Genomic DNA, 25,321 nt, shown 5'->3' with positions numbered 1-25,321 from the left:
TTTCTCCCTTTATTGTACTACTCTGTTTAGTAAATAGTATAATTAATATTATATAGTTTCATACAGCACCCATAATGTATAAATCACTTCCCTATATTTCTACTCTTTTCATATAATCACTGATGCTCACTTTCACACATACATGCACATAGGTACACACAGAAGAGATTTTTATACACCCACAGAGTGAAACAGCTGGATCAAAGACATCATAATGGCTTAGCTGTACAAGTTTCTGTCTCTGAGTGATTTCAATTTATTTTCCTAACTTTGATCCATCATTTATATAATTTACTTTTGTTTTTTAGCTAAAATGTTTTCCACGACTTAAAGTCTCCTTAGATTCAAATCTACTTGGAAATGGGCTAGTGCCAAAGAAGCAATCTAACACCATCTATGTGGTTCAATAGCCATTTATCAATTGATCATTATCTCTATCTGTTTTTATTAACTCTTTTCTAGCTAGAGGGAGACCTAAACCAATCTTCCCTTTCAAAACACACACACACACACACACACACACACACACACACACACACACGACCTCCACAAACTCAAGAAAACCCTGAAGATGACATCTAATTTTTAAAGTGCCAGAACAAGTTATTTGGTCCTAAGGTCAGTGAAAACACACTCTGTGTTCCAACCACGAAAAGAGCCACCCAGGCAGGGACGTGCCTCAGAAGTACACCTCTCAAAGCACTAGGCAACTCCAAGGAGTATCTCTGGGAAGAAATGAACTTTTTAACTTGCAAGAATGGGAAATTGCACATAAAGAGTTGCATATTGGGTTTGTGTTGATTGCATTTAAATCCCAGCTTACTGTATCAGCAGTAATCAGGGTCCCTCTACAGGATATGTCAAAATACACCTTATTCAAATGCATTTATCCTATCTAGAACTGTGTGATACAGCTGTTCGCTAGCTAAATGCTGCAAAGCCCTAGCTCTCTGCACTATCTTTCGCAGATGTATTTCTAAACTTGCGGTAGTCTCCAGCCTGGCAAACTGCTTTCTTTCCTTCTTTACCAATACTTTAAAAATTGAATTAACTGAATAAAGCATTTAGTTCTCATGAACTCCTATAAACAAAATAGGTTTTTAAAAAAAGAACGCAGCTGCAGTATTTTTTTTTTAATGAGTGGAGCACTATCCATTTTCTAACGACCTCCATCTACTTAAAATCCCAGTGAACTCGTCAGTAATACTTTCGTGCTGTGCGGAGGGTAGTATCATACTAACTCTTGCTTGCGGAGGCTTTTGAAAAGACGTGTCTGGGAGGGAGGCACCAGGGAACTTCCCTCCCTCGCTTGAGCACAGTCCAAGATGAAAGTTTCTGGGTTGTTTCCCTTCGCTTCCTCTCCCCCTCGCTCCCCCTCGGAGCCGCAGAGCCAGTGATTGTGCAAGAGGAGCCGGGCGCGCGGGGCGCGTAGGTACCACCGAGCGCACGGTACGTGGTACGAGCCGCGGACTCCGCTGATTAATGAGCAGTCGCCGGCGGCCTCGCGCGGACACGTCGGCTCTCCCCGCAGAGCCAGCGGCGGTGCAGCCGGCCAGCTGGAGGACGGCTCTGGGGAGGACGCCGAGGCTGCCCGAGTGTGAGTGCGTCGGCCGGTGGGCGGGCGGGAGCCAAGCGGGTGCTGCGGGAGCGAAGGGCGAGCGCGGAGGAAGCGGCAGCGGCGGCGGCACGGAGGAAGTGGGACCGCCGGTGGCTCAGCCCGCCACACACGCCGCCTCCGCCCGCGCCCCTCGGCGCTGCCAGCGGCTCTTGCGCAGTATCCTCTCCCGGGCCGGGTCTGAGTCGAGCCGCTTCCAGCCCCGGGAAGTCCGTCGGGCAGGGCCGAGGGACCCCTGCATTTTATGGCTGTGGGGTTGGTAAACCTACTCCGAGACAGCAGCCACTTGGATGAAGTGATTAATGCAGATAGAAAGATAACATGGGGGGGGGTGTGTGTGGTTGTTTTTAATTTTTAACAGAAAACAAAGAAATAAATGAAGTCTTCCCCTGACCCAGGACCCAGGCTGGACTGTGAAACTTTGCCACAGATGCCTTTGCTTTCTTTTACTTCGGTATCCTTTCCCCCCTTTTCTTGTAAGTAGCCCTTAGGGAAGCCGTGAAGTAACCCTGCACATTCCAATAACACAGTTATGACATAACAGAACCCAACTACGGAGTGATCACAATTCAAAAATGTTTAGTAAGGAAAATACCAGAAACAAAATTGCACATAACAATTCAAGGTTTCCTTTTAAAAAAAAAAAAAAAAAAAAAAAAGAAAGAAAGAAAGTAACTTACCTGTTGGGACATTCTGAATAAGAGGTTAGTATCAGCGTTTTGCCATGTCCCCATGAACCCTGGTTCAGCCGGAGTCGTTCTGGTTCCGAACTGCATGGAGTTGTCAGTACAGCAGTCTCTTAAAGTCAAGTCTCTTGCCCTCTTTGGCTCTCTGTCTCTCTGTGTCTCTCTTTCTCTCACATCCACTTCTGCCTCTTCTGACTGAAAAGTGAAGGTGGATTTTTTGAGCCTCTTGGCAGCCAGTAGCAGGAGTGTAGTGTAGTTAAGAAGCTGGCTGAACTGTGCATTTCACTGGGGAAGGGGGAGATTTGGGGGAAGGAGGGGGTCAGAGCTTCTTTCGCACCTTCTGCACAGATACCCCTATCATTTATGCATAGATTGTGACTCCCCGAGCTTGCCTTTGCTCGGTTTAACAGCTGCCTGTCAGGTGTGCAAGCAGCACTGGAGACCCAACCATCAGCTTCAAACTCTCAGCTACTGCATGTCATTGGATAGCAGAGCTAAGAGTCAACTACACTGTTCCACTGTCAGGCACTAAATGACACCCTGCACTAACCCCTCTCCAGACACACGGATAGAGAGATACGCACTTATGCACACTCCAAGCAGCACCATGATCAGGGACGGTCCACGGGGCAAGGAGAGACTGGGGCCCTTCCCAGGGAATTTTTCCCAACAATGCTTTCGGGTATAGCATGCAATATCTGACATCAGTCTTTGCTTTAACATTTGTAAACTGCTAGGCTTAAAAACATTTTTTCCCCTAATTACACTGGAAGAAAGAAAAATATTCAGCTATAAGAGAATGTGAAGTTGGCTTAGGTGTTGTCTAAATGTTAGCTCCTAAGTCATACAGTATGTGCTGGGCTATTTATAACCACATATAAACTTCTAGAGAAAATAATATACATAGAGACGTCACCTTACACTCTAAAAGGTAAATAAATAAACCTAGCAGTTTTTTGAACATAGAAGATGCACAATAAACATCTGCAAAATAAATCCACACTATTTATTACCCAGTTACCTCAGGGCATTAATTACTCAATTGGATGTTGAACAATAAGAAACTGAATGGGAAAGGAAAAAAGTGTACCTTTTCTTAAAGCTCAAAAGTAGAAAAAAAAATCCTTTGTTAAAGTTCCTGGATGAAGCCTCTACAGTATCCTTTCAAATCATAAAAAAAGAAAAAGATGAAGAAAAAAAGCCATCCCATTTCAGGTAAAAAGTAATGAATATAAAAACTCCATTTTTCATTCAAGATCTCCATGGAAAATTCTATAACGTTTTTCCGGTCTGATGAAATATAACCTCAATAGCATGTCATATTTGTAATTAAACCAGGTTTAAAACAAAACATCTATTTATTAGATCATATTTATCTACCTTATTGATGGAAAAGCAGAACTGAACAAAATGCACTGTACATAAGCAGTAACTCCAAAATGGAAAGCTAAATTCATGTCATCTCATAAAAGTAGTCAACAGGAAAAAGCCATCCTTCCTAAACTTAAAATGTAAGGCACATTAATCTTCAACCACCTACAAATACCGAGGACAAATGTACCACTCTCCTTCCTCTTTCTTAACTCAAGAATAACAATAAACCTTACTCTCTGAAACAACAAAAGAAACAGAAGAGCTTCCGTGGCAGCTCGGTGTCATTAGTGGACAATGAGAAAAGATGAGAAAACGTGCACTGTGTTGACACAAATGTGCCTTCCCCTCTAGAACCGACATCTCCTGAAAGCTTTTCTGTTAAACTTCCCTCCGGTTCACCACCATTAAGCACAAAACAAGTATCAAAAGCAGCAAATTCAATATCTGAAAAGAAACAAACAAGAACCCAAAGAATTGTTGCCCTAAAATATATTAAGTCCACCTGTGGTCAATAAAAATATTATTGGGGGGAGGGCAGGAAAAAGACCCTGTGAGTCAACTGTCAACAGTGACTGTACCTTTACAGCTAGCTATTACCCACTTAAACTCCCTCTAAAATTTGCTAGCCTCTTGATTTCTGAAGTGGCACTCAGTGCCTCAGTCAAGCTGCATGCTCAGCTCCCGACCTTCCCACTAATGGCTGTTATTTGTGGGAGGCTTAAGGACACTGTCAATAGCAAGCTTCCTCCTCGCTCCTTGCAGGCTCTGTTGTATCGCTTTGCGTGTTCTCTCTAGCGTGCTTCTGGCTCTCCTGCTTTCACCCTCTCAGCTCCCCCTCCTTCCTTGTCTCCTTCACTCCCTCTTCCCCTTCTTCCAGACCCCACCCCTCCTTTCTCTCAGTCCTGTGGTCCTCTCCTTTCCCAGGTATCCCCTTCTCAACCACACACACACACACACACACACACACACACACACACACACACACCACAAAAATCAACTGGCATGCAGCAGCAAAAACCTGCAGTAATAGACTCTTTTATTAAAACTGTTATTCTGCAAGACTTGAAATTCCCCGTGGACTGGGCCATGTCAAAGCCGATATAATTAACTAGAGGCTCAGCAACGGATCAATTACCAGACAAGCAAGTGATAGTGAAATCAATGAAAGATCATCAGCCACATTATCAGTGTTGCAACTCATTAGGGCAAAACTGAGAAATGTGCTCAAAGCGAGCCCAAGCAAGGTGGCATTACAAAACAAAGGGCTAATTTGGAGACCCTGCTGTGAACAATCTGTAACAGAATTAGCCTTTTTTCCCCCTAAACTGCACAGCTCCGTAACTAAATGTGACAGACTGAGAGAAGCAGTTTATTAAGACACCAACCCCAAGTTTATTTAGTTCATAAACTCTCTCCTAGAAAATCAATACAGTCTGTACAGGGTTATTAGGCTGACTAGCTAATACATCCAAATCGAGTCTGCCTGGCCAGCAGTCGTCTGACAAAATGCTACCCAGAGTAGGCAAACTGAGCTCTTTCAGAGAGCAAAGCTTGGGTTGCTCTAGATGAAACAGGTCTACAGTATAACGTGTATCCGGCACATTACTGCCAAGGCACAAGCCTCAAAAGCACCAGGTTATCTTTTTACGGTTTAAAAAAAAATTTTTTTTTTTTTACCTACAACTCTACCATGCAATTCTGCACCTGCTAAATGGATTTGAACAAACAAAATTTTAACTTGTTTCTAAGAACAGTCTACAAAGAAGACAAGCTTTATTACAATGACACAACAATTAACCCAGACTTAGCAAGAAATGAATGAACGAGTCAACTAAAACAAAAACCTCTAGCATATACACATGCTGTGCTTTACAGATTTTAAGTTTCAAACATTCTTTTTTTTTCAAACATTCATTTTTAAATCCAGTTTTCAAAATACAAATTTGACTCCTCTAGAACTTGCCACTCACTTCCACTTATAAACACAGCATGCAGAGTCCTCAGTCTTAGGATAATCTTCTATCTAGCAAGCAAGACACCTGTATCATGTTAAGGATACAGGTACAAAAAATATATACCCACAAGGTACAAAGATGACTTTTGAGTTTTTCCATTGGCTGTATAGTCTGCAGATTGTAGAATAACTCTCTGGAATCATTTGTATTAAAATTACTTAAAACTAGGGGAGTAGAAGCAGGCATCACTTACACAGTAATTGTTTTTCTGCTCTCCTGATTCCATGTATTTCCACTTAAAGAATCACAAATCCTAAAGGTTATGTGTTGGCTTTCCCACCCTTACTGATAGTGAGAGATGGACCATGGGAAGAAGTACAACTAGCTCTAAATGGCACCCAAGTTATTAAAGATATTATGGGAATGTGAATACCTCCACCTCACCACAACATATAGCAGAAATACACAAAAGTAAGAAACTCAAATGAAGTTTACAGTGTTAAAATAGATTGGAGAACAGAAGGAAAAAACACAAAGACAACAGCTTTGGGAAGTGATTTCTGATGTTTATGATGTTTTCACATTTAAAATGTTCCAAGAAAAGGATTACACTATTAACATGACTTCAGTGTACTGTCTCTAAGATACTAAATTCTAAATTTCAAAAAACATATCTTTATTTTCATAGGACTTTAATAAAATCCAACTTATAGATTGCTGTAAATAAACATTTTTCCCCTAACTTTTGAGCTGGTACTCTACTAAGCATTTCAAAGCTCATGTTTCTGAGTAATCTGTAAAAAAGTTAGATATATATAGATATAGATATTCTACAAAGAATAGTCTATTGGTATCTATAGTCTATTGGTATCTATACTATAGATACCAATGTCTCAGATCATAATCAAAAGTTGTAATTACAGAGAAATTTTATTCTTAAAAACCTTTTTGCATATAACTACATACTGTGCCTGTACCCTCAATGAGATCCAATTAGTTGCAAAGAATTTGCATTTCAGTTAGTGTGGGATAACAAGACTACAGGGAGGCACAATGCAATTCCACCAGCAGGGTAAGAAAGTGTGTTCTTTTTTGTTAGCTCTGTAAGCAATAATTCCCACAACTGACTGTTGTAAATGTTACTGATCTTTTCAATATTTGGGTATTGAGGTGCGTTACGTTTTACCCTCCATTAAAAAAAAAAAAAAATCACTCGTTGGTGCAGATATTAGCCACAATGAACACCTTGAAGAAACAAATGAGCGAAGGATTTTGTTTTGCGTGTTTGTATGTGGGTTGTTTTTTTGAGGGGGTGGGGATTGCATACATTTTCTATTCTTTTTGATACTTATTATAATTCCTTTAAAGGCACATTGCTTTCTTAAAATAAGTTCCATAAGTGGAGGTAAGGAAGCGTCACTGAGATAGTTTCATATAAATATATATGGTTTTGTGATAAAGGCATACATTTAGTACACTGAGAAGTTACTCAAGGATTTTCCTTTTTTCTAGCTATGTTTCCAACAATGTAAATCCTAAGCAAATATCAAATAAATGTACAATTTATATACACAGTTTAACAAGCATCTGTAGGACTTCTGCTGGTTCACGGAACAATACCTGTAATTCCCTGGGTTCAGTTCAGCAGCTGTTAACAGATTCTGTAATCTGTAATGACAGTAAACTGGCCTTTGCTTTTCTTTTATTCACTATTCATTTTCAAGGCTTGGTTAAGTACAGAGCTGGGTTAAAGATCAGTGGTTTTTCATGTGACACAAGCTGGTATTCATCTAATGGCTTGTCAAGACAAAACTGTCCCTGTTCTTGCCAAAATAATAAAAATGACGCTCCACATCGCATGACAATCAGCACTTCCTTGTGGCAAAACAACTCAAGCTTTTGTACTTCACATATTTTATAGAGAAAAATATTCAATAATTGGCTATCCAATCCTATCTGTGGAATTAGGCTGCCATTCTCAACGGAGATTTTTTAAATGTTATGACCTCTCAACATGTAAACTAGTTTCTAATCAAATCACACTTTACAGTATAAAAAGAATGCTGAAGCTACAAATTTGTATGGCATTAAGGTATATAACTTAATATATGCAAATTATGCAGAAGCAGCAGGCTAGGCACAGTCACAGAGGTGGGGGAACCAATTGAGGAAAAGTCATTTTTCTTGAGAACAAAGTATGGGACTTGCTTTGCAACATCTGTTCGGCTGTGTGAAATGTTAACAGATGTCTTAAGTGTAAAAAGGAAAAAGAATTAATAAAGGAAACCTCCTCTGAACAGATAATCCACCCAAATTTCCATATTCCAGAGAAAAAAAGTTGACAGCAACCTTTTTCCCCTTTGAGACCTGCCATCCCTACTTTTTATTGTGTAAAGTTTCATTTTCTATGTGAGGCTAAGGGGGAAAATTCTTTGACTCGCTATAAAGAATAGAGAAAACGTAAAACAATAATTTCCACTGAGGTTTCCCCTTTGTGAATAATTATATCATAATCTAAGCTGCCTGTTTTCCCTTGAGTCATATAGGTCATTTGATGCAAAGACAGTGAAAATTCACCCCTCCCCCCAAAAAAAAACATATAAAAAGATGAACTATTACTCTAGTCTGCCTGCATGTTTGGGGGGAAAGGAAGGAAGGGAGATTAAAAAGCAGCTTTTAAGATAGAGTTCAGATATGAACACATCTCTACCCTTGAAGGGGATTCACCTATCACACCTACATCTCCCACTCTCCACTGGCTCCTAATTTCCTTCCATTAACAGCCTTTTAAGAGTTGAAGTACCCCTCTTTCAACCGCCAATTGTTCTACAGAAGCAAAGTCTGATGATCTTGAAGAAAATTTTTGGATTCTACTAGTTGGATCCCTGCATTTAAATTTTAAGGAAACCGGAAAACTTTTCTTAGTTAACAATTCTCATTCGTGTCTCAATTTACCAGATGACCTAGGCACACCTGAATGCAGCCACCTTTAATCCAGATTAAAAGGATGATGCATGCTGCAACTACTGAATCTAACCCTGTGCCCGCTTGTGTATGAATGGACTGAACTATGCACCTGTATTCTTCTATAAATCTTCCTCTTTGGAGACATCAATCCTATTGCTTATTCTCTCAAATTCTGGGACATAAATTTGGGCTGACAGCTCATGGATTAACCAATTCAAAATGCAGTTAAGGATCTTTATAGATTCAAATGAAGGAGGAAAAAAAATGGTGTTGTACCCTTGGATTGCCAGTCTCAATCACTGGCCCCCCTCTCCTCTACGAGAGTCTGTGTTAAAATTGTACATGTTACAATTTACAACCGTTTACAACTACACCTTCTCCAGACAGCTCTGGCAGCCTGCGCTGGGCATTTCAATATATAGAAATCTCAGCCAGAATAACTTGAGGATTTCAGGGGACAAGAAACGCAGGCATACCTTTAATTTTTGGTTAGTTTGTTTTTTGCCAAAGCATCATGGGTACTAAATGCTCTAGTGTTTACTCACAGGAATACCACATGAGAGCGCATGACCAAAAAATAACAACAATAATAACTGCTGTACCAAAAAAAATTGATCAGCTACACTGAGGGAGAAGCTTGTGCACTGAAAACATCATAATGTGATCTCAGACTATGGGGAAAACAGGCCTCCTAAAATTAAGCTTGAATATGACAGAGATTTAAATCACTTTCAGCAGTGGCAGGAACATCCCCCATAAGCAAATACTACCTAAACACTTCATCCTTCTATGGCAAAAGGGAGAAACCGCTCTGGTTGACACTTGTCTCTGTACCAACTGGCACAAATCAATGTGATACAGCATCTGCTGACAGCCTAATCAGGGCCTCAATTTCAGAGAAACACATCAAGGATGTGTTTTCAGGGATATATCCAAATGCCATAATACCTTGATACGCTCTAAAAAAAATTTAAAGAGAACTTGGGTAGGCTGTGGTAGATGAGGTAGTTTATAAAATGTTAGGGAAATGATGAATCCTTAGAATCAGAACATTTGCAGATGTAAAAGCATCTGAGGTTGGCATGAATCTCGAGCCTCCAAAAAAATGAAATATTTTACCTACCCTGTTTTGGCTTAAAGACAGAAAAGTGACTTTATTCATCTTTTCTCAGCTATGAACAGTGACAATGGCTTCTTCCTACCATAATGTAAAGTTCATGTTTTATGAGAAAGTCTAGAGGAAAACAACCAGCAACGTGTTTCCTTAAATGAGCATCAAAAAACAGGCTGGGGAGCATACAGCAGGCAATTAGTTTTGTCTGACCATGAAGAGCTACAAGGACTGTAAAGGTAATGCTAATTTCTCTATTTACTTCCTTCTAAAGTCTGCAGACCCAAGAACTTATCATAATAATAGTTCGTAGGCACCCAGTTAATCCAACACTGCTTTTAGAGCTGTCACAGAAAAAAGCAACTCTGCTGATGGTACCCTCTTAAATGAAATTCACAAACTTAAAAAATAAGTTTAAAAAGTGAAATACGGGCTTCCCTGGTGGCGCAGTGGTTGAGAATCCGCCTGCCGAGGCAGGGGACACGGGTTCGTGCCCTGGTCCGGGAGGATCCCACATGCCGCGGAGCGGCTGGGCCCGTGAGCCATGGCCGCTGAGCCTGTGCGTCCGGAGCCTGTGCTCCGCAACGGGAGAGGCCACAACAGTGAGAGGCCCGCATACCGCAAAAAAAAAAAAAAAAAAAAAAAAATAGTGAAATACTAGTATATGTGAAGTTTCATAATCTTCGGAAAACCATAGAGGCTATTTCATATAGATAGATAGATAGACAGATATACTTATTTAAATGAAAAAAATGTTGAAACAAAGCAAATCTGAATAAACCTGAAGATTGTTTTCAAAATTAAGGAACTCAGAAGATGCCAGAAACTCATTAACAGCATATTAAAAATAGGAAGACTTCATGGGTAACTTAGTTCTGAATAGTGATGACCTTCAGTGGGGAGTAGTGACTACAAGAGGCACAGGAAAGCTGCTGAGGTCCAGGTGATGTCCTGTATCTCCATCTCATTGGTGGTTCTGGGTATGATCACTGTGTAAATATTCACCAAGCCGTATACCCTTATGATTTGTACACTTTTCTGTATGCATGTTATACTTCGGTTCTAAAAGTTTACTACTGCTACTGTGAATGGTACTGCTAGTAAAAACAGTGAAAACAATAAATTAGAACTATGTAAAAGAAAGAAAAAAGGGAGGGAAAAGAAAAACTAAGGGGGGAGTGGGAGAGAAAAGAGAAGGGGCAGACGAAGGCAGATACTTTATCACAGTCACAAATCATTCACGTAACTGCCACCAAATGTACTGCTTGCAATGATTTCTTTAAAGGTGATAAGTGTGAGGGATCAAGCAAATACCTGAGTTTCACAAAATGGTGATGAGTGTGAAAGACAGTAAAAGGGAGGGAGACGATATTTAGGTGAGAGATACCTTACCTAGGCGGTGCCAGAATGGGAGTGTATCCAAGAGGCTTGAACACACCTCAACTTGAGCAGCATCTACCCCACAACAGGGGATCCTGAAAGGTGCTTGCCTGCCCTGCTCGTTAAGCCTATCCTCTGACTTGTGACTATGGCTATTTGGAGTGGGTGCTAGGCATGCCTGCTGAGAGACTGGGGAGGAAATTACACATACTCTGCAGACAGTATTATTTGGAGACAGTACATTAAAACGGGTCAAAAAAAAAAAAAAAAAAAACCAAAAACAATTGCAAATCCACTCCTCTGACCACCTAAACACTTTTTAAGAGTTAATAGTCTCGTGCTTCCCTGGTGGCGTAGTGGTTGAGAGTCCGCCTGCCGATGCAGGGGACATGGGTTCGTGCCCCGGTCCGGGAAGATCCCACATGCCACGGAGCGGCTGGGCCCATGAGCCATGGCCGCTGAGCCTGCGCATCCGGAGCCTGTGATCCGCCACGGGAGAGGCCACAATAGTGAGAGGCCCGTGTACCAGGAAAAAAAAAAAAAAAAGAGTTAATAGTCTCTAAGGCTGACAGCAGCCAACCATTAAACAAGTCCTGGAGAGAATGGAAGTAACCAAGTGGGAAGAAGAAGTGAATAATCTGCTGATTGATAAGGTATACACAAGGTATACACTTTTGCCCTGACTAGCTCAGTTTTTAGTTCCCTTTTCTTCCATGTGTTATAAAGACATATTTTAAACTAAGCACTTTTAGCCACTGTTAGGGAATGCTGATCAAAGCCCTACTTGCCAACTACAAGAAGGTGTGGGGAACACTCGAGTTAAAACATAGTCCCTGCTCTTGAGAAGTTTACAATCTAGTACAGATAAGCCAGATACAATCTAGTACAGATAAGCCAGATCTATAATCTAGTACAGATAAGCCATGTACAAAAACAACCTTAATAAAACAACGTGATAAGTAGAGGTAGCAGCCAAACTGTGTAGGACTTAAGAAAAGGAGATTCCTTCCAGCTGGTATGGGAAGAGAAAGTTTCTAAGCAGAAGCAGCATGTGCACTGGAACTTAAGAACTGATAATTTTCCTAAAGAAGTGGTCCATTCGACTTCCCTGGTGGTCCAGTGGTTGAGATTCTGTGCTTGCAACGCAGGGGATGTGGGTTTGATTCCTGGTCGGGGAACTAAGATCCCACATGCCATATGGCACAGCCAAAAAAAAAAAAAAAGTAAGTAGAGAAGTGAGAGCTGTCAAAAATTGAATCAGAGTACCGAGGCCAATGGAAAGGAGACATCCTAAAGAAGTGGTCCAGTTGGACTAGAACGTTAAGGTGGAATCTGTGTAGAGCGATGATGAATGAGAGGGGTAGACTGGTCAGTGGGAACTATTACAATGGGAAGGGTCCTCTATGTCACTAGGAAGAGTTGCTATTTATCCTGTTATCCATCAACAGTCAAGACTGCTGAAAGCTTCTCAACAGCAGCACAGTATGATCATTACTGTACTTGAAGAGGATTTATCTGGCAACAGCATGACGGACGGACTGAAGTGTGAAAAGACAGAAGCAAAGATACCAATTAGGATAGCTATTAAAACAATCTGGGTAAAAAGACTACAGGAAATAGGGCTGGGGAAAAGAGAGCAAGATACAACATGGAGATAAAATCCAGGAGACAAGAATGACTGATGCGTGCAACAAATGAGAAGAGCCAAAGATGACACTGAAGCTCTGATATTCTGAGCACAGGAAACTGGTAGCACTCTCAACAGACATGGGAACGAACGAGTTGGTGGGCATATACAGTAAGCTCAGTTTGAGAAAACAGTAGGTCTGTTTGCCTGGTGACTAGGCAACTGGAAACATTCAGAAAATAGGTTGACACTGTAGTTATTGGACCTGAGAATCATCAATGGAGAAGTGACACAATAGGTATAAGAAAGTGGCCAAAGTTAGCATCTTGGGGGATACCTACAGTGACTGTGGGAGAACACAGAAGGAGCAGCATGGACAGGGCCACTGTGACTGCCCAGTGTTCTCAATGGCGAGAGAAGTCAGAGTTCAGAGAGTTTTAAATGCTCTAAGAAACAATGCTACATTTAGAGTGTAGTAAAACCAAGTACCGTAATAAGTAGCAGTAAATGTAATAAGAGCAAAACAAAATGCATGCGAACGATAAATACCAAAATCAGAATCCTGCTTGAGGATGGGAGGGCAGGTATTGGATAGAGGAAATGGCAGTGGCTACAATGTAATTGGGATGTTAACCCAGGGCTTCAGATGTATTTGTACATTATTAGTTCTTAAGCTTCAATAAATGGGTGTTCATTATCCCATTCGTTATATATATCTGTGGTTGCGATATTTTATAAGTATATTTTGTGTCCTAAGAGAGATGTCTTAGTGGGCAGATGGGTATAGAAGTTAGAGGATCTAGACTGGAAAGAAGTGAAGAAGTAAGCAAAGTACAAAGACAAGGAGGCAGAAAAGGGCAAACATTCTATGGAGAAATTCTGCAAAGAAAGCAAGTAAAGTAAGAGAAAGGTGGTCTGAGAGTTTGCAGGGCCTGGGAGAAGTTGCGTTAGTGTGTTGATTGCTTGTTTCTCACAACAGGGAAGAAAAAGTATCACAGGCAAAGGGGACAAAGCAAGGGGAGAAAAGGATACTGAAGACCTAAGCCAGAGGGAAAATGATTAAGAAAAGGGTTCTAGGAGAGAATGCGATCAAGAGCACAAATGAAACGGGTACCCTTGAAGGGAGAAGAAAAAATTTTTTCTCAGAAACCAGGGTAAGAAGAGAAAAAAATCCTGTGGTTAAAAAATATATATATCTCAAAAGTGCTCATGTAGAAAGCCAATTTACTATCCATCTCCCCCATTAAGCTTTTCACTTGTTGAAAGTAAGAGAGTTTTATCTATCTTTGGTAATCCAGGGCCTAACAGAGTGCTTAACACATAGTAAATGCTCAATAAATGATAGCTACACAAAGGACATGACCATCTCAGGAAAGATGAGGACACTTGCTTAGAGAGACAGGACAGGAAGAAATCAAGGACCAACAGAGAGTAGAAAGGGTTTGGTCCAATTGGAGAGGGTAACATGAAACTCTGAATCAATGAGAAATGAATAAAAGAAATGGCAAACTGCAGAAAGGACTCAGGCTTGGTTCCTTTAAAACTCACAAGCAAGTGGACTGGGTTCACGAAAGTGTAGCTCCCAATTCCCATCTGGGAAGTAGAATACTTAGAAGCAACACGGAGCTCTTAATGCAAAACTGAAAAAGGCCTTGTTTGAAACGTACACCCTGACATGCAATAATACACTGTATTTCTTTACCTCATAGCATTCTTACAGGATTTAGTTCTTATCAAGAAAGTGAAACACTGAGAATTGACTTTTGGATGAAATTATTTAATTTTTATTTAGATGTCCCCCAAATCTAAGTGTTTACTAGGTAGGATTTTTTAAATATCTATGAACTTCTTTCTGGCCAATGAAATTCCCCAAAGCAAACAAAAATCAAAAAACGTTATGCATTCTCTGGATATATGCCCAGGAGTGGGATTGCTGGATCATATATATGGTAGCTCTATTTTTAGTTTTTTAAGGAAACTCCATACTGTTCTCCATAGTGGCTGTACCAGTTTACATGCCCACCAACAAGAGTTACACGCACCTCAATGTTCATTGCAGCACTATTTACGATAGCCAGGACATGGAAGCAACCTAAATGTCCAACAACAGAGGAATGGATAAAGAAGATGTGGTACATGTATACAATGGAATATTAACCATGAAAAAGAACAAAATAATGCCATCTGCAGCAACATGGACAGACCTAGAGATTGTTATACTGAGTGAAGTCAGACAAAGACAAATATCTTATGATATCGCTTATAAAAGTAGAATCTAAAACAAAAAAGGTACAAATGAACTTATCTACAAAACAGAAGCCGAGTTACAGATGTAGAAAATAAACTTACGGTTAACAGGCGGTAAAGTGGGGGAGGGATAAATTGGTAGATTAGGATTGACACATACACACTACTATATATAAATAGATAACTAATAAGAACCTGCTGTACAGCACAGGGAACTCTACTCAATACTCTGTAATGACCTATATGGGAATAGAAACTAAAAAAGAGTGGATACCTGTATAACTAAATCACTTTGCTGTACATCTGAAACTAACACAACATTGTAAATCAACTATATTAAAAAAGTTTTTTTTAAGTTATGCTGTGTCACATCTGTGACTTGAATGAAGGCCTGGGAGATGTGGAACAATGTCACTTCATCAGCAAGCACGAGAGAAAGCTGAGGAAAGCTTAGACCCACTCCTTCCTGCAATCCAGGTCTCCAGAATTGCAACTGTGGGCCAAAGTCACCCCAGCTCTCTGCACAATCAGTGGTGGTTGCATTAGCACTCTCGGGGCACTCTCAGTCCAGATTCCCCATAGAGAACTGAGAAATGCTGAGTTCCAACACCTGGCCAACATCAGCAACCACCAAACAGTCACCTCAGGGACCTGGACAAAGACATTCATCCGCTGTGCTCGCAGCCACTCCAGACCACCTTCCTAATAGAGTCCCTTCTGTGAGGACCACTGTCTAAGTGACCTGTCACAGAGCTTTATAAAGCAGCTTTACTACTGTGGGCCAAAATGAGATTGATCTTTGAGCTTCGTGGTCTTCTGTTGTCAACGGTGCATTATAAAACCAATACTAAATACTTTATAAACAGGTCTCCCTACAGTGTATTAGAAGAATAGTGCATATTTCATGACCCATAGTTAGGTAGCCACATATCCATCAGACTAATAAATTATTTATTAGGTGCTCAGAAGTGCAATAAGAGTCAATAAACTAACTTCTGAATACTTACAAGCTACTATTTCACTGGAAATTGTACCTGAAGGAGAAGACTAGCGCACTCACTGCATGAGGGATGGAAACATCCCAGCTCCCTCAAGTGTCCTGTTAGAAGGAAGCACAGGCCTCATGCGTGAGAAGGGGACCTGAAAATTTCTGGGACCCGAAAAGTGTCTTGGTTATTGAAAATACAAAGAGCACCAACCAACCCTACACTTGTTTCCTTTCTTTTCCATATAGTCTTCTCTGGTCCTACCAACCTTGGAGACAGCTCAGAGAAATAAAAATTAGTGGAAACATTTCAAACACACCCTGAGTCAGACCAGATGACAACCACCACCACTGATGCTTTGCATCTGACATCTCCAAACTATCCAATGGCTTGAGTGCCCAAGCTCTCTGCTATATGTACAGCATAGAATTTGGCACTTATGAACCTCAGGTTTACAGTAGCATTTTTTTTTCTGTTTTCAGTTAAAGGTCCCAAGATCAGAGACACTCAATGATACAGTCCCTGGTACCAAGTCCAACATCATCAGGCATCTCTTTCTGGGTTCCACCCCTCTAGAAAAGGACCTTCTGTTCAAGAATGTATTCCAGCCCTTCAAGAAGGAATTTCTTCAGCTGAGAGTTATTTCCCAAACTATCAGAGGCGTGGACCTTTGTGTAGCATTGTGGGTGCCAATGGTTTCACATGTTGGCCACATTAATACTGGAGAGCAAGCATCTGTAACCCACAGCTGAGTGTGCTCCAGCCCCAAAGCACCCGCAAGGCTAATGCCAATGCAAACCACTCTTCCCATCCCACTTCTGAACCACACTGGTTTTCTCTAGGAGCCAGGGGCTAAGATACAGTTCTGAAAATGAAGATTTTGGGTTCTTTCCATTCACATGATGGGTACAGAGTGTTGAGAAGAATACAGCCATGGAGGACTGGCTCTTTTTTTCTCTCCCATTCCATACCAAGTGAACAAACCATAAAGAGGTTTACAGTGTCTAATGGTGATCCAAAATATCCCAAGGGAAAAACCTAAATGGATAAATATATAGGTGTTTGAACACAGTTATACGTCTTTCTTCCTAGAGTCTTATAGTTTTACCCCCATAGGCTGCAAGTTTTAAGGTTGAAAAATATTTTATGTGGGTAGGAAAAAGAAGTGGAAATAAAAGAGAAACATGTGAGAGACCTTCGCTTTCTCATCACTTTCTCAAAGAGACCTTCCCGAGTCCTAGAAATAATGAAAGAGTTGATGTAAAACTGTAAGACAAGACGAGTTTCTTGTATTACTTTTGCTACTACAACCACGACAGCTAAGATGATTATTCATATTAATGAGTTTTGTATGTAGACTAACTATAAAAGATGCAGTCTCTGACCTCAAGTACTTATCTCTGTCTTTTGGGATTTATTCCTCTTGCTAGATTTACTTTTATTCTTCGTACCCTTTCCCAGAGGAAGTGATCATCACTCAGGACTTGTAGCATTTCCATGGGTGGGGTTGAAATATGGCAAAGAAAAGGGAGAAAACTTTTGCCCTTGGACAGAGACAATGTTGGCCCCAGAGCTCAGGATGTCTAGAGTTTGTGACAAAAAGAAACACAAACTCCCTGTGAAATTTTTACACTGGTCTCACTGAGCTCTATCAGAAAAATCTTATAAAGTGTGAAAGCAGATAGTATTCCAGGGAGCACACAAGCACGCATTCACACAAACTGTATCACTATCACTGCAAGGACGCGTTCACACAAACTGTATCACTGCACACAAATGAGCTAACATTAGATAAGTCTCGATCCACCCTTTATACTTAGCTATTTGTGTTTTTTGTGTGATTATAGCACTTGTCAGAGATTTCCATGGAGTCAGTTTTGCCCAAGTGTTTCTGCAGTCAGATTACGTGGGTTTGAATACTCATGGAACCTTTTACTAGTCGCGTGACCTCAGCCAAGATTCCTCATCTATAAAAAGGAAATAATACTAGCTCACCCAACTGCTGTGAAGATTAAACATTTTGATTAGTGCAAGACGTTTAGCTGAGTGCCTAGCACATAGGCGCTCAATAAATATTAGGTGCTGCATATATATGTGTGTGAAGAGAGATTGCAAACCAGAAGCCCTCAGTCCAAGTCTGTTTTGCTTGGCTCCCTTCATGAGTATGTATGAGTGTGCAAGTGTGTTTAATTCGTAGGCAACATGTTAAAAAAAAAATGAAGAGGGCTTCCCTGGTGGCGCAGTGGTTGAGAGTCTGCCTGCTGATTCAGGGGACACGGGTTCGTGCCCCGGTCCAGGAGGATCCCACATGCCGCGGAGCAGCTGGGCCCGTGAGCCATGGCCGCTGAGCCTGCGCGTCTGGAGCCTGTGCTCCGTAACGGGAGGGGCCACAACAGTGAGAGGCCCGCGTACTCAAAAAAAAAAAGAAAAAAAAATCAAGAAATTTTAAATGAAACTATGGATTTCCAGCTGTCAGGGACAGGGTGGAGTATCAGGGAACTAAAGATACAGCAGCAGAAATCTGTGTTTCTTCATGACAACGATCCTCCGAGGGGGAGCTGTGCTCTCAGATGGGCACAGTCTCCATGACTCCCCTTCATATTATGAGCCACTTGTTTCCCTCAATTCCATCATTTGCCTGACCTCTACAGCCATTTGAGTTTGCGACCCCTGCCTATAAGCGACCCCTCCTTAACCTGGCATACATATATGAAGAATTCACAGATAAATGAATATCATATTTAAAGTGTCAAGTACCAAAAACGTTTTCTATCATGTCTACCTCTGACGAAAGTAACACTGAAATGCATTATGTTCCCTTTTGCATTTTCCTAAACTGTACATTGTTTTATATTTATTTATATATGTGTGTGTATATATATATAAAACTATATATATATATATATATATATATATATATATATATATATATATATATATATGAGCAGTGAGTAAATACATTACCTGTCACTATATCAGGGCTTTTGCCACAGTTACAGATATGGGTTTTGTGACAGCTATTTCAATAACAGTGGTTCTCAAACATACATGTTTTTAACCGATAAAGACCTTTTTTAAAAAAGAAATTCATACTGAACATGCAGGATAAGAAGCATAAAGCCTGGGCCCCTTGGTCTCCATAACCTGAGATACCTACATGAAATTGTAAAACCCCACCAAAAGAAGTTTAGAAAACTGATCTACTCCCATTGCAAAGCACTAGTCAAGAGGGTTGGGAATACGGTAGTGTACGAAGCCACTCTGCTGACTTAATGAGAACCAACCATTAAACTTTCAGGAATTTTTTCAGCCAGTTGGCTTCACATTGGTAATTCACATCAGTAAATGCTACAGATCAGAGCTCCCCTACCCCATGAACTAGTTGTTAAACACTTAACAAACGTATTACTGGTTAAGATCCTGGCATTTGGCTGTTGGGGATTTTCATATGGTACGTGTATACTTCATTCTAGAGATGTGAGGATTTTGGTGAAGAATATGAATAACCAAACACTTAAGAGTTACAGAACAAAACAAATCTGGAGTGCCTAGTATGTCCAAGGCATTATGATAATAAGTTTTCTGAAAGATACAATTATAGTAAGATCTCATTGTCCAGAGCCCTTAGGAAATTAATTGTTCTGGGTAGGCAAAGAGTCTGGGGGATGTTACTTTATATTTATTGAGCACCTGTTGTGTGTCAGGTACTGTGGAAAGCATAAAATATTTTTTTCATTTGTTCTTCACAGGTCCTATGAGATAGGCCTTATTATTCTCATTTTACCAATAAGGAAATTGAAGCTAAGAAAGTTGACTCACTTGGCCAAGGTCTTATATTAAGTGTCAAAGTGGGGATTCAAGGCTTCCCTGGTGGTGCAGTGGTTGAGAGTCCACCTGCCAATGCAGGGGACATGGGATTGTGCCCCGGCCCGGGAGGATCCCACATGCCGCGGAGCGGCTGGGCCCGTGAGCCATGGCCGCTGAGCCTGCGCGTCCGGAGCCTGTGCTCCGCAATGGGAGAGGCCACAACAGTGAGAGGCCCGCGTACCGCAAAAAAAAAAAAAAAAGTGGGGATTCAAGACCAAGTTGGTCTGGTTTCAAAAGATGTGCTCATCCCCATATCCTGCACTGCCTCTCCAATTTCTACCATTTTAGACAAGAATTCTTTGAAAAGGTGCTGCATATTCAACATAGGTTTTTAAACAGGACATATCTTTCTTGATAATCAAATTTTTTCATTTCGAACATCAAATTAATATGTAGTGATACCTATAGGGTTTCTAAGGGCTAGAGGGGCCCTGATTGTTCCTGGAGGGAAAAAAGAATCTCTGAGAATGCTCTGGTTTTAAATTTTAAAATCTATCATTTAATCCTTTCATAGTTAGTTGTAATTACTTCTTGTATCTCTAATATCTGCTACCTTCCCACTCCTAGAATTTGCTGTTTTATTTTACTATAAGCCTTTCCAAAGGAATATTAAGCAACTGTTAAGATGAAAACAAAAAAAAAAGGCTGGAAGCAGCAGTCCCCGCTACTCTACCCTTTCATGTTCCCAGGTTTCAGTGACTCGTGGTCAACCGTGGTCCGAAAACATTAAATGGGCAATTTCAGAAATAAACAATTCATAAGCTTTAAATTGCACACCATTCTGACCGGCATGATAAAATCTCTCATCCTCCTGTTCGGTTCTGCTCGGGATGTGAATCATCCCATTGTCCAGCGCATTCTGCCCCTTAGTCGCTTAGTAGCTACCTCAGTCATCCTATCAACTGTCGCGGGATCACAGTGCTTGTGTTTAAATCGTCCTTATTTTACTCACTAGCCGCCCCAAAACACTAGAGCAATGATGCTGGCAATTCAGATACATCAAAGAGAAGCTTTAAAGAGCTTCCTTTAGGTAAAAAGGTGAGAGTTCTTGACTTAATAAGGAAAGGGGAAAATATCGTATGCTGAGGTTGCTAAGATCTATGGCAAGAACTCATCTTCTATCTGTGAAATTGTGAAGAAGAAAAAAGAAATTTGTGCTAGTTCTGCAGTGCTACAACACTGCAAACTACAGTTAAGGCCTTGGTGCGTTAAGTGCTTAGTTAAGATGGAAAAGGCATTAAACTTGTACATATATTTTGAGAGAGTAAAAGAGAAAGAGAGAGACCTCATTCACATAACTTTTATAATAGTATATTGTTGTAATTGTTATATTATTGGTTATTGTTGTCAATCTCTTACTGTGCCTAATTCATCAATTAAACTTTATAATAGGTATGTGTGTATAGGAAAAAACAAGGTATATATATGGTTTGATACTATCCAGGGTTTCAGGCATCCACTGGGGTCTTGGAATACGTCCCCCACAAATAAGGGGGGACTATTCTATTGATAAGGAATATCTCCAAATACACCATAGTAAGAGGCAAGATATAGAACAGTAAATAGAGTGCACTACCATTTACGGCAAAGAAGAAAACACCTGGGGAGGGGGTAATAAATACTTCTATATTTGGACTAAGCTATTTCTGAAAATGCCTTTAAGAATCTGGTCAATAGAAATTACTTCAGAGGAGGGATGGGAAATCTGTTTTCTCTGTATAGGCTACTGAACTCTTTTCTCATTTCTTATAATATTTATGTAATAGCAATTAGCAAAAATACACTTTAGAGTTTTCAGGTTCTAAGCAAACTGTGAGGGGGAACAACTATCTTAGAAGTTTGGTACTTAAGCTTAGATGCTTTGTTGCATCTCCTCAGGATGCTCCAAAGCACTGTTTTTCCTGGTTCTTATCTGTGTTCATATTTGTAAGGTGTTTGGCACACTAAGGCCAAGGCCTTCTACTTTTACCTGACTTAACAGTGTCATCGGAGAGATTAGACATAAACACACCAGTTAAAGAGAAGATATAAATCACTGCTCTCTCTTGCTAAAATAGGAAGTGCCACAGCCAGTGCTTGTGTTATTAGTTACAGTGCTTCCAGAAGCCAAAGAACTTTGGTCAAAAGAAGGATATGGCCTGAGTTTCTTGGGCTCAGGAGACTGTCAAAAGACAAGGGGAGCATTCCAAATGGTGGAGGGGCATGAACAAAACTAAGTGTAAGAAAGCATCATTCCTTAGGTAGATGAAGGATGTTTGTAAGATAAGAAATTAGAGAATATGCAGGCAAATGAGGAGGCCTTGAAATTTAGACTTTAAGTTTCCGAACTGAAAAGTTAAGGAATGGAAGTTGTGTTTCATCTAGGGACAGTGTACCAGAAAACAGAGATGTGAGGCAGAAGTATTCAATTAGGGTATTTATGTCATGTTCAAACATCTCCCTAGAATGTAAGCTCCAAGAGCAAGGAAGCTTGTCGGGTTTGCATCTGTCTATGTCACAAGCATCTCGACACTTGACACTATACCAGACACTAATAGAAAATGGACAGCCCATCACAGGGCAAGAGGACCTACACTAGGTAATAGTGAGAAACAAAGAAACAATTTCGAGTTGTTTTGTTTTTTAAAGGACCTACAAGAACTGATGCTTAAGTGAATTTTAGCTTTCAGGGAAAAGAAGGAGCCAAAGATATTTTAAAGATTTCCAGTCAGGAAAAATGGTGGAGGAGGAACCTCCTAAAACTAACACTTGATTGTATGCATTAGAGAAAATTTGCTATTTAACACCTATATGGTATCAATATAAGTACTGAAGAGTTAAATAGTTCTACTTAAAAAAAAATAGTCTTTGACATTAGTAAATGTCTAAACACTGAAAATATGCTTATCCTCCATCCTCTACCATGTATTCCTGGCTGCAATCTCATATGACATTATATGGCTTTATCACTCACCTGGAAGACTGGTCATACCCTCTGCCTTCCAGCACCTACTGTGTTTGCCTTGCACTATGGAAATGTTATATATGGGCTATAACAAGGCAATCATCTATCCCTGTCCGACAGGAATGGGCATCCCTCCAGAATGCTTGGCATACCCAATCAGCAAATACAAATAAAGCTGTAGAATCTGCCAGATTTCTACAACTGAATATCCTCCTTCCTTAGAACTTGCTTAGAACTCAGTCTCTCTGAATTGGACCATAATGGTCTCTCTAAAGCTGCTGCCTACCACATTTCACATTTTTGTTATGAACAATTAAGCCTCCCGTCCATCAAGGCTTGAAAGCCAATTCATGCCTGCTCCACCTCTTTATTCTTACCACACTTGGCACACTGCCTTGCATTGGGGCCTGTTTTAAGAAACTTGGTTGAAGGTATGAACACATGATGAATGCATGAAGGATTACAGTAACTTTCAGGAGTTTCTCTGCTAGGGAGAGTAATTCAGGTCATGTATCCATTGACTATTCCCTTAGCAGCTACGGCAGGCTTTGCTAATTGTGCAAGAACTTTTTTTTTTTTCCCTCCTGATGCACCTCAGCCTCTCAAAGCATTCACCACCAGTCAGTCAAAATTCACCCACAAGATGAAACAGATTTGTCATCACTGAACTCTGTCTTCTTTTTTAAGTTCAAATTTCATATCATTTTAAAAGTTTTTCAAGTAAGCCCAAAAGAAAAACCTGAAAACATTAATAAGGTCGAAACTAAATCCAGAACGAGGAACTTAAATAAAATTTTCTTTCCTTTTGCATTTAAACTTGGTAAAGATACCTGTGAGCACTAGATGAAAAAAACGTAAAATAAAGAGCTGAATATTTCTCCATAATCTTTTCATTGTACAAGTGCTAAGGGCCTTTAAAGAAAATATGGCACCACATCTAAGACATCAGCAATGAAATCTCTCCAGAAAAGTTCATCTGTTTCCTTTCAAAAAAACTTCTCTATCTCCCAGTTTCCCTTGCACTGTAGATTTCTTTTTCTCAAAATAAAAATAAGTAAATATCAAATACCATGGAGTCATTTGTCCATACAGCACACAAGTGAATCATATAAAAAATTGTAACAATTTTTCTAGAAATATTAATTCACTCAAGATGAACTCCAAAGCTCAGTACTATGTATATATTTTTATTAAATTTATTTTTTTTAATATTTTCATTCTAATGAGGTTAAAAGATCCATTTTAATGTACTGTGACTTGAATTCCTATCTGATGACAAAATTAACTATAGTGTGGTATTGCTAAGAATGTTTTTAAAAACTATATCTTTTAAGAAATAAGAGATCAGATGACAAACTGTTCACTGTCACATATTGTGGCAAAAAAAAAATTGAAAGGGGAGGAATTACATTTCAGGTGACAAGTTGTTTGGGCTCTTTCTTGTTACATTCTGCTTAACTAGTACCTGAACATCATAAACATGTGCAACCTACTGCAAAAAATTAGAGGCTGTAATATTTTCAAATGCTTGCTTTCCATCTTAGATAGTGCCAAGTCCACTGCTTTAAATACAATTAAATATCACCTAAAACTTCAGCTTCAAGGCACATTAAGACGATGTCTTCACAAATATTAAAACAACTGATCAATGAAGTCAATGTGTTTGGAGCAGCAGTAGTAAGTCAAATGAGATGGTCCAAGCTGCTACAGACAAAATTCCCAGCTGACTGGAGCTGGGAATTGATAGTTTCATCTTAGAACTAAAATTCTCATGCAGTCTTAGAGAACAAGTCACTTTTACAAATTACTTGGCAATGATGCATTTCAAAGACAGCCTCTCAAATTGCCAGATAAAAAAAAAATTACGAATTATAAAGGATCTGTACACTTTCCTTCTTTTCTGAATTCTATTCTTCTCTAAACAAATAATACCACCAAGTAAACAAACAAAATCTCAACAATACTTTTTTAAAAAGAAAGAAAAAGAAAATATAATAACTTGTACCATAACAAAGAAATTGCGGGAGGAGTGTGAGCTGGCAGTTCTGCCAAAGCTAAATGTATTCCACATGGTTACTGGCCGGTGAATCCTGAGAAGGGGTGGAGAAAATCTGACACGTAAGGCCTCAAAATGAACATAATCTACTAGATCCACTCTGCTATGATTCCAGATACACATTTTAATGGTGATTAAAACACATGGAACTGCAGAGAGCCTCGTGTCAGTATGTTTCTGTGTCCTTAAACATGTGAACATCCCAGGTCAAACATAACGTGACATTAATGGTCTGCAAGCAAAGTGGACGACCTGAAACTGGGTATTTTAACAGATCTCAGAGATTCCTCTTTCAATGGTTGTGGGACAGACACGGCAGAGTTTGAATACTAACAAAGGTTGTTAAGGTAAAGCTTACACCCAAATGTGTCAGCATAAAACTACCCATTTCAAAAAGATTTTGGAGTATGTTTTATTAAATCCTGAAATGCATGTCCTGGTAAATTTCTGTATAAATCTGATTTACAAATTCCACTGAAAATGTGCCACAGCTGGCAGAATAAATG

At 40.0% G+C, this 25,321-nt stretch overlaps 1 protein-coding gene across 14 annotated transcripts in view; it reads right to left on the bottom strand.

The window, feature by feature from the left end:
- The window catches only part of BNC2 (basonuclin zinc finger protein 2), a 423,886-nt gene that overhangs the window by 290,402 nt on the left and 108,163 nt on the right, over window positions 1-25,321 (bottom strand). For 11 of the 14 annotated variants that reach the window (XM_067041456.1, XM_067041447.1, XM_067041461.1 and 8 more), the window contains one exon: window positions 2,296-2,496. The exons of the other annotated variants lie outside the window; for them this stretch is intronic. In XM_067041456.1, coding sequence (XP_066897557.1) covers window positions 2,296-2,496 — 201 coding nt within the window. The remainder of the gene's footprint in view (window positions 1-2,295; window positions 2,497-25,321) is intronic. 14 annotated transcript variants of the gene reach the window in all.

The sequence above is a fragment of the Kogia breviceps genome, chromosome 8 (genome assembly GCF_026419965.1).
Source record: "Kogia breviceps isolate mKogBre1 chromosome 8, mKogBre1 haplotype 1, whole genome shotgun sequence".
NCBI classification, from domain to species: Eukaryota; Metazoa; Chordata; class Mammalia; order Artiodactyla; family Physeteridae; genus Kogia; species Kogia breviceps.
This window is presented reverse-complemented; position numbering and strand designations above follow the sequence as displayed.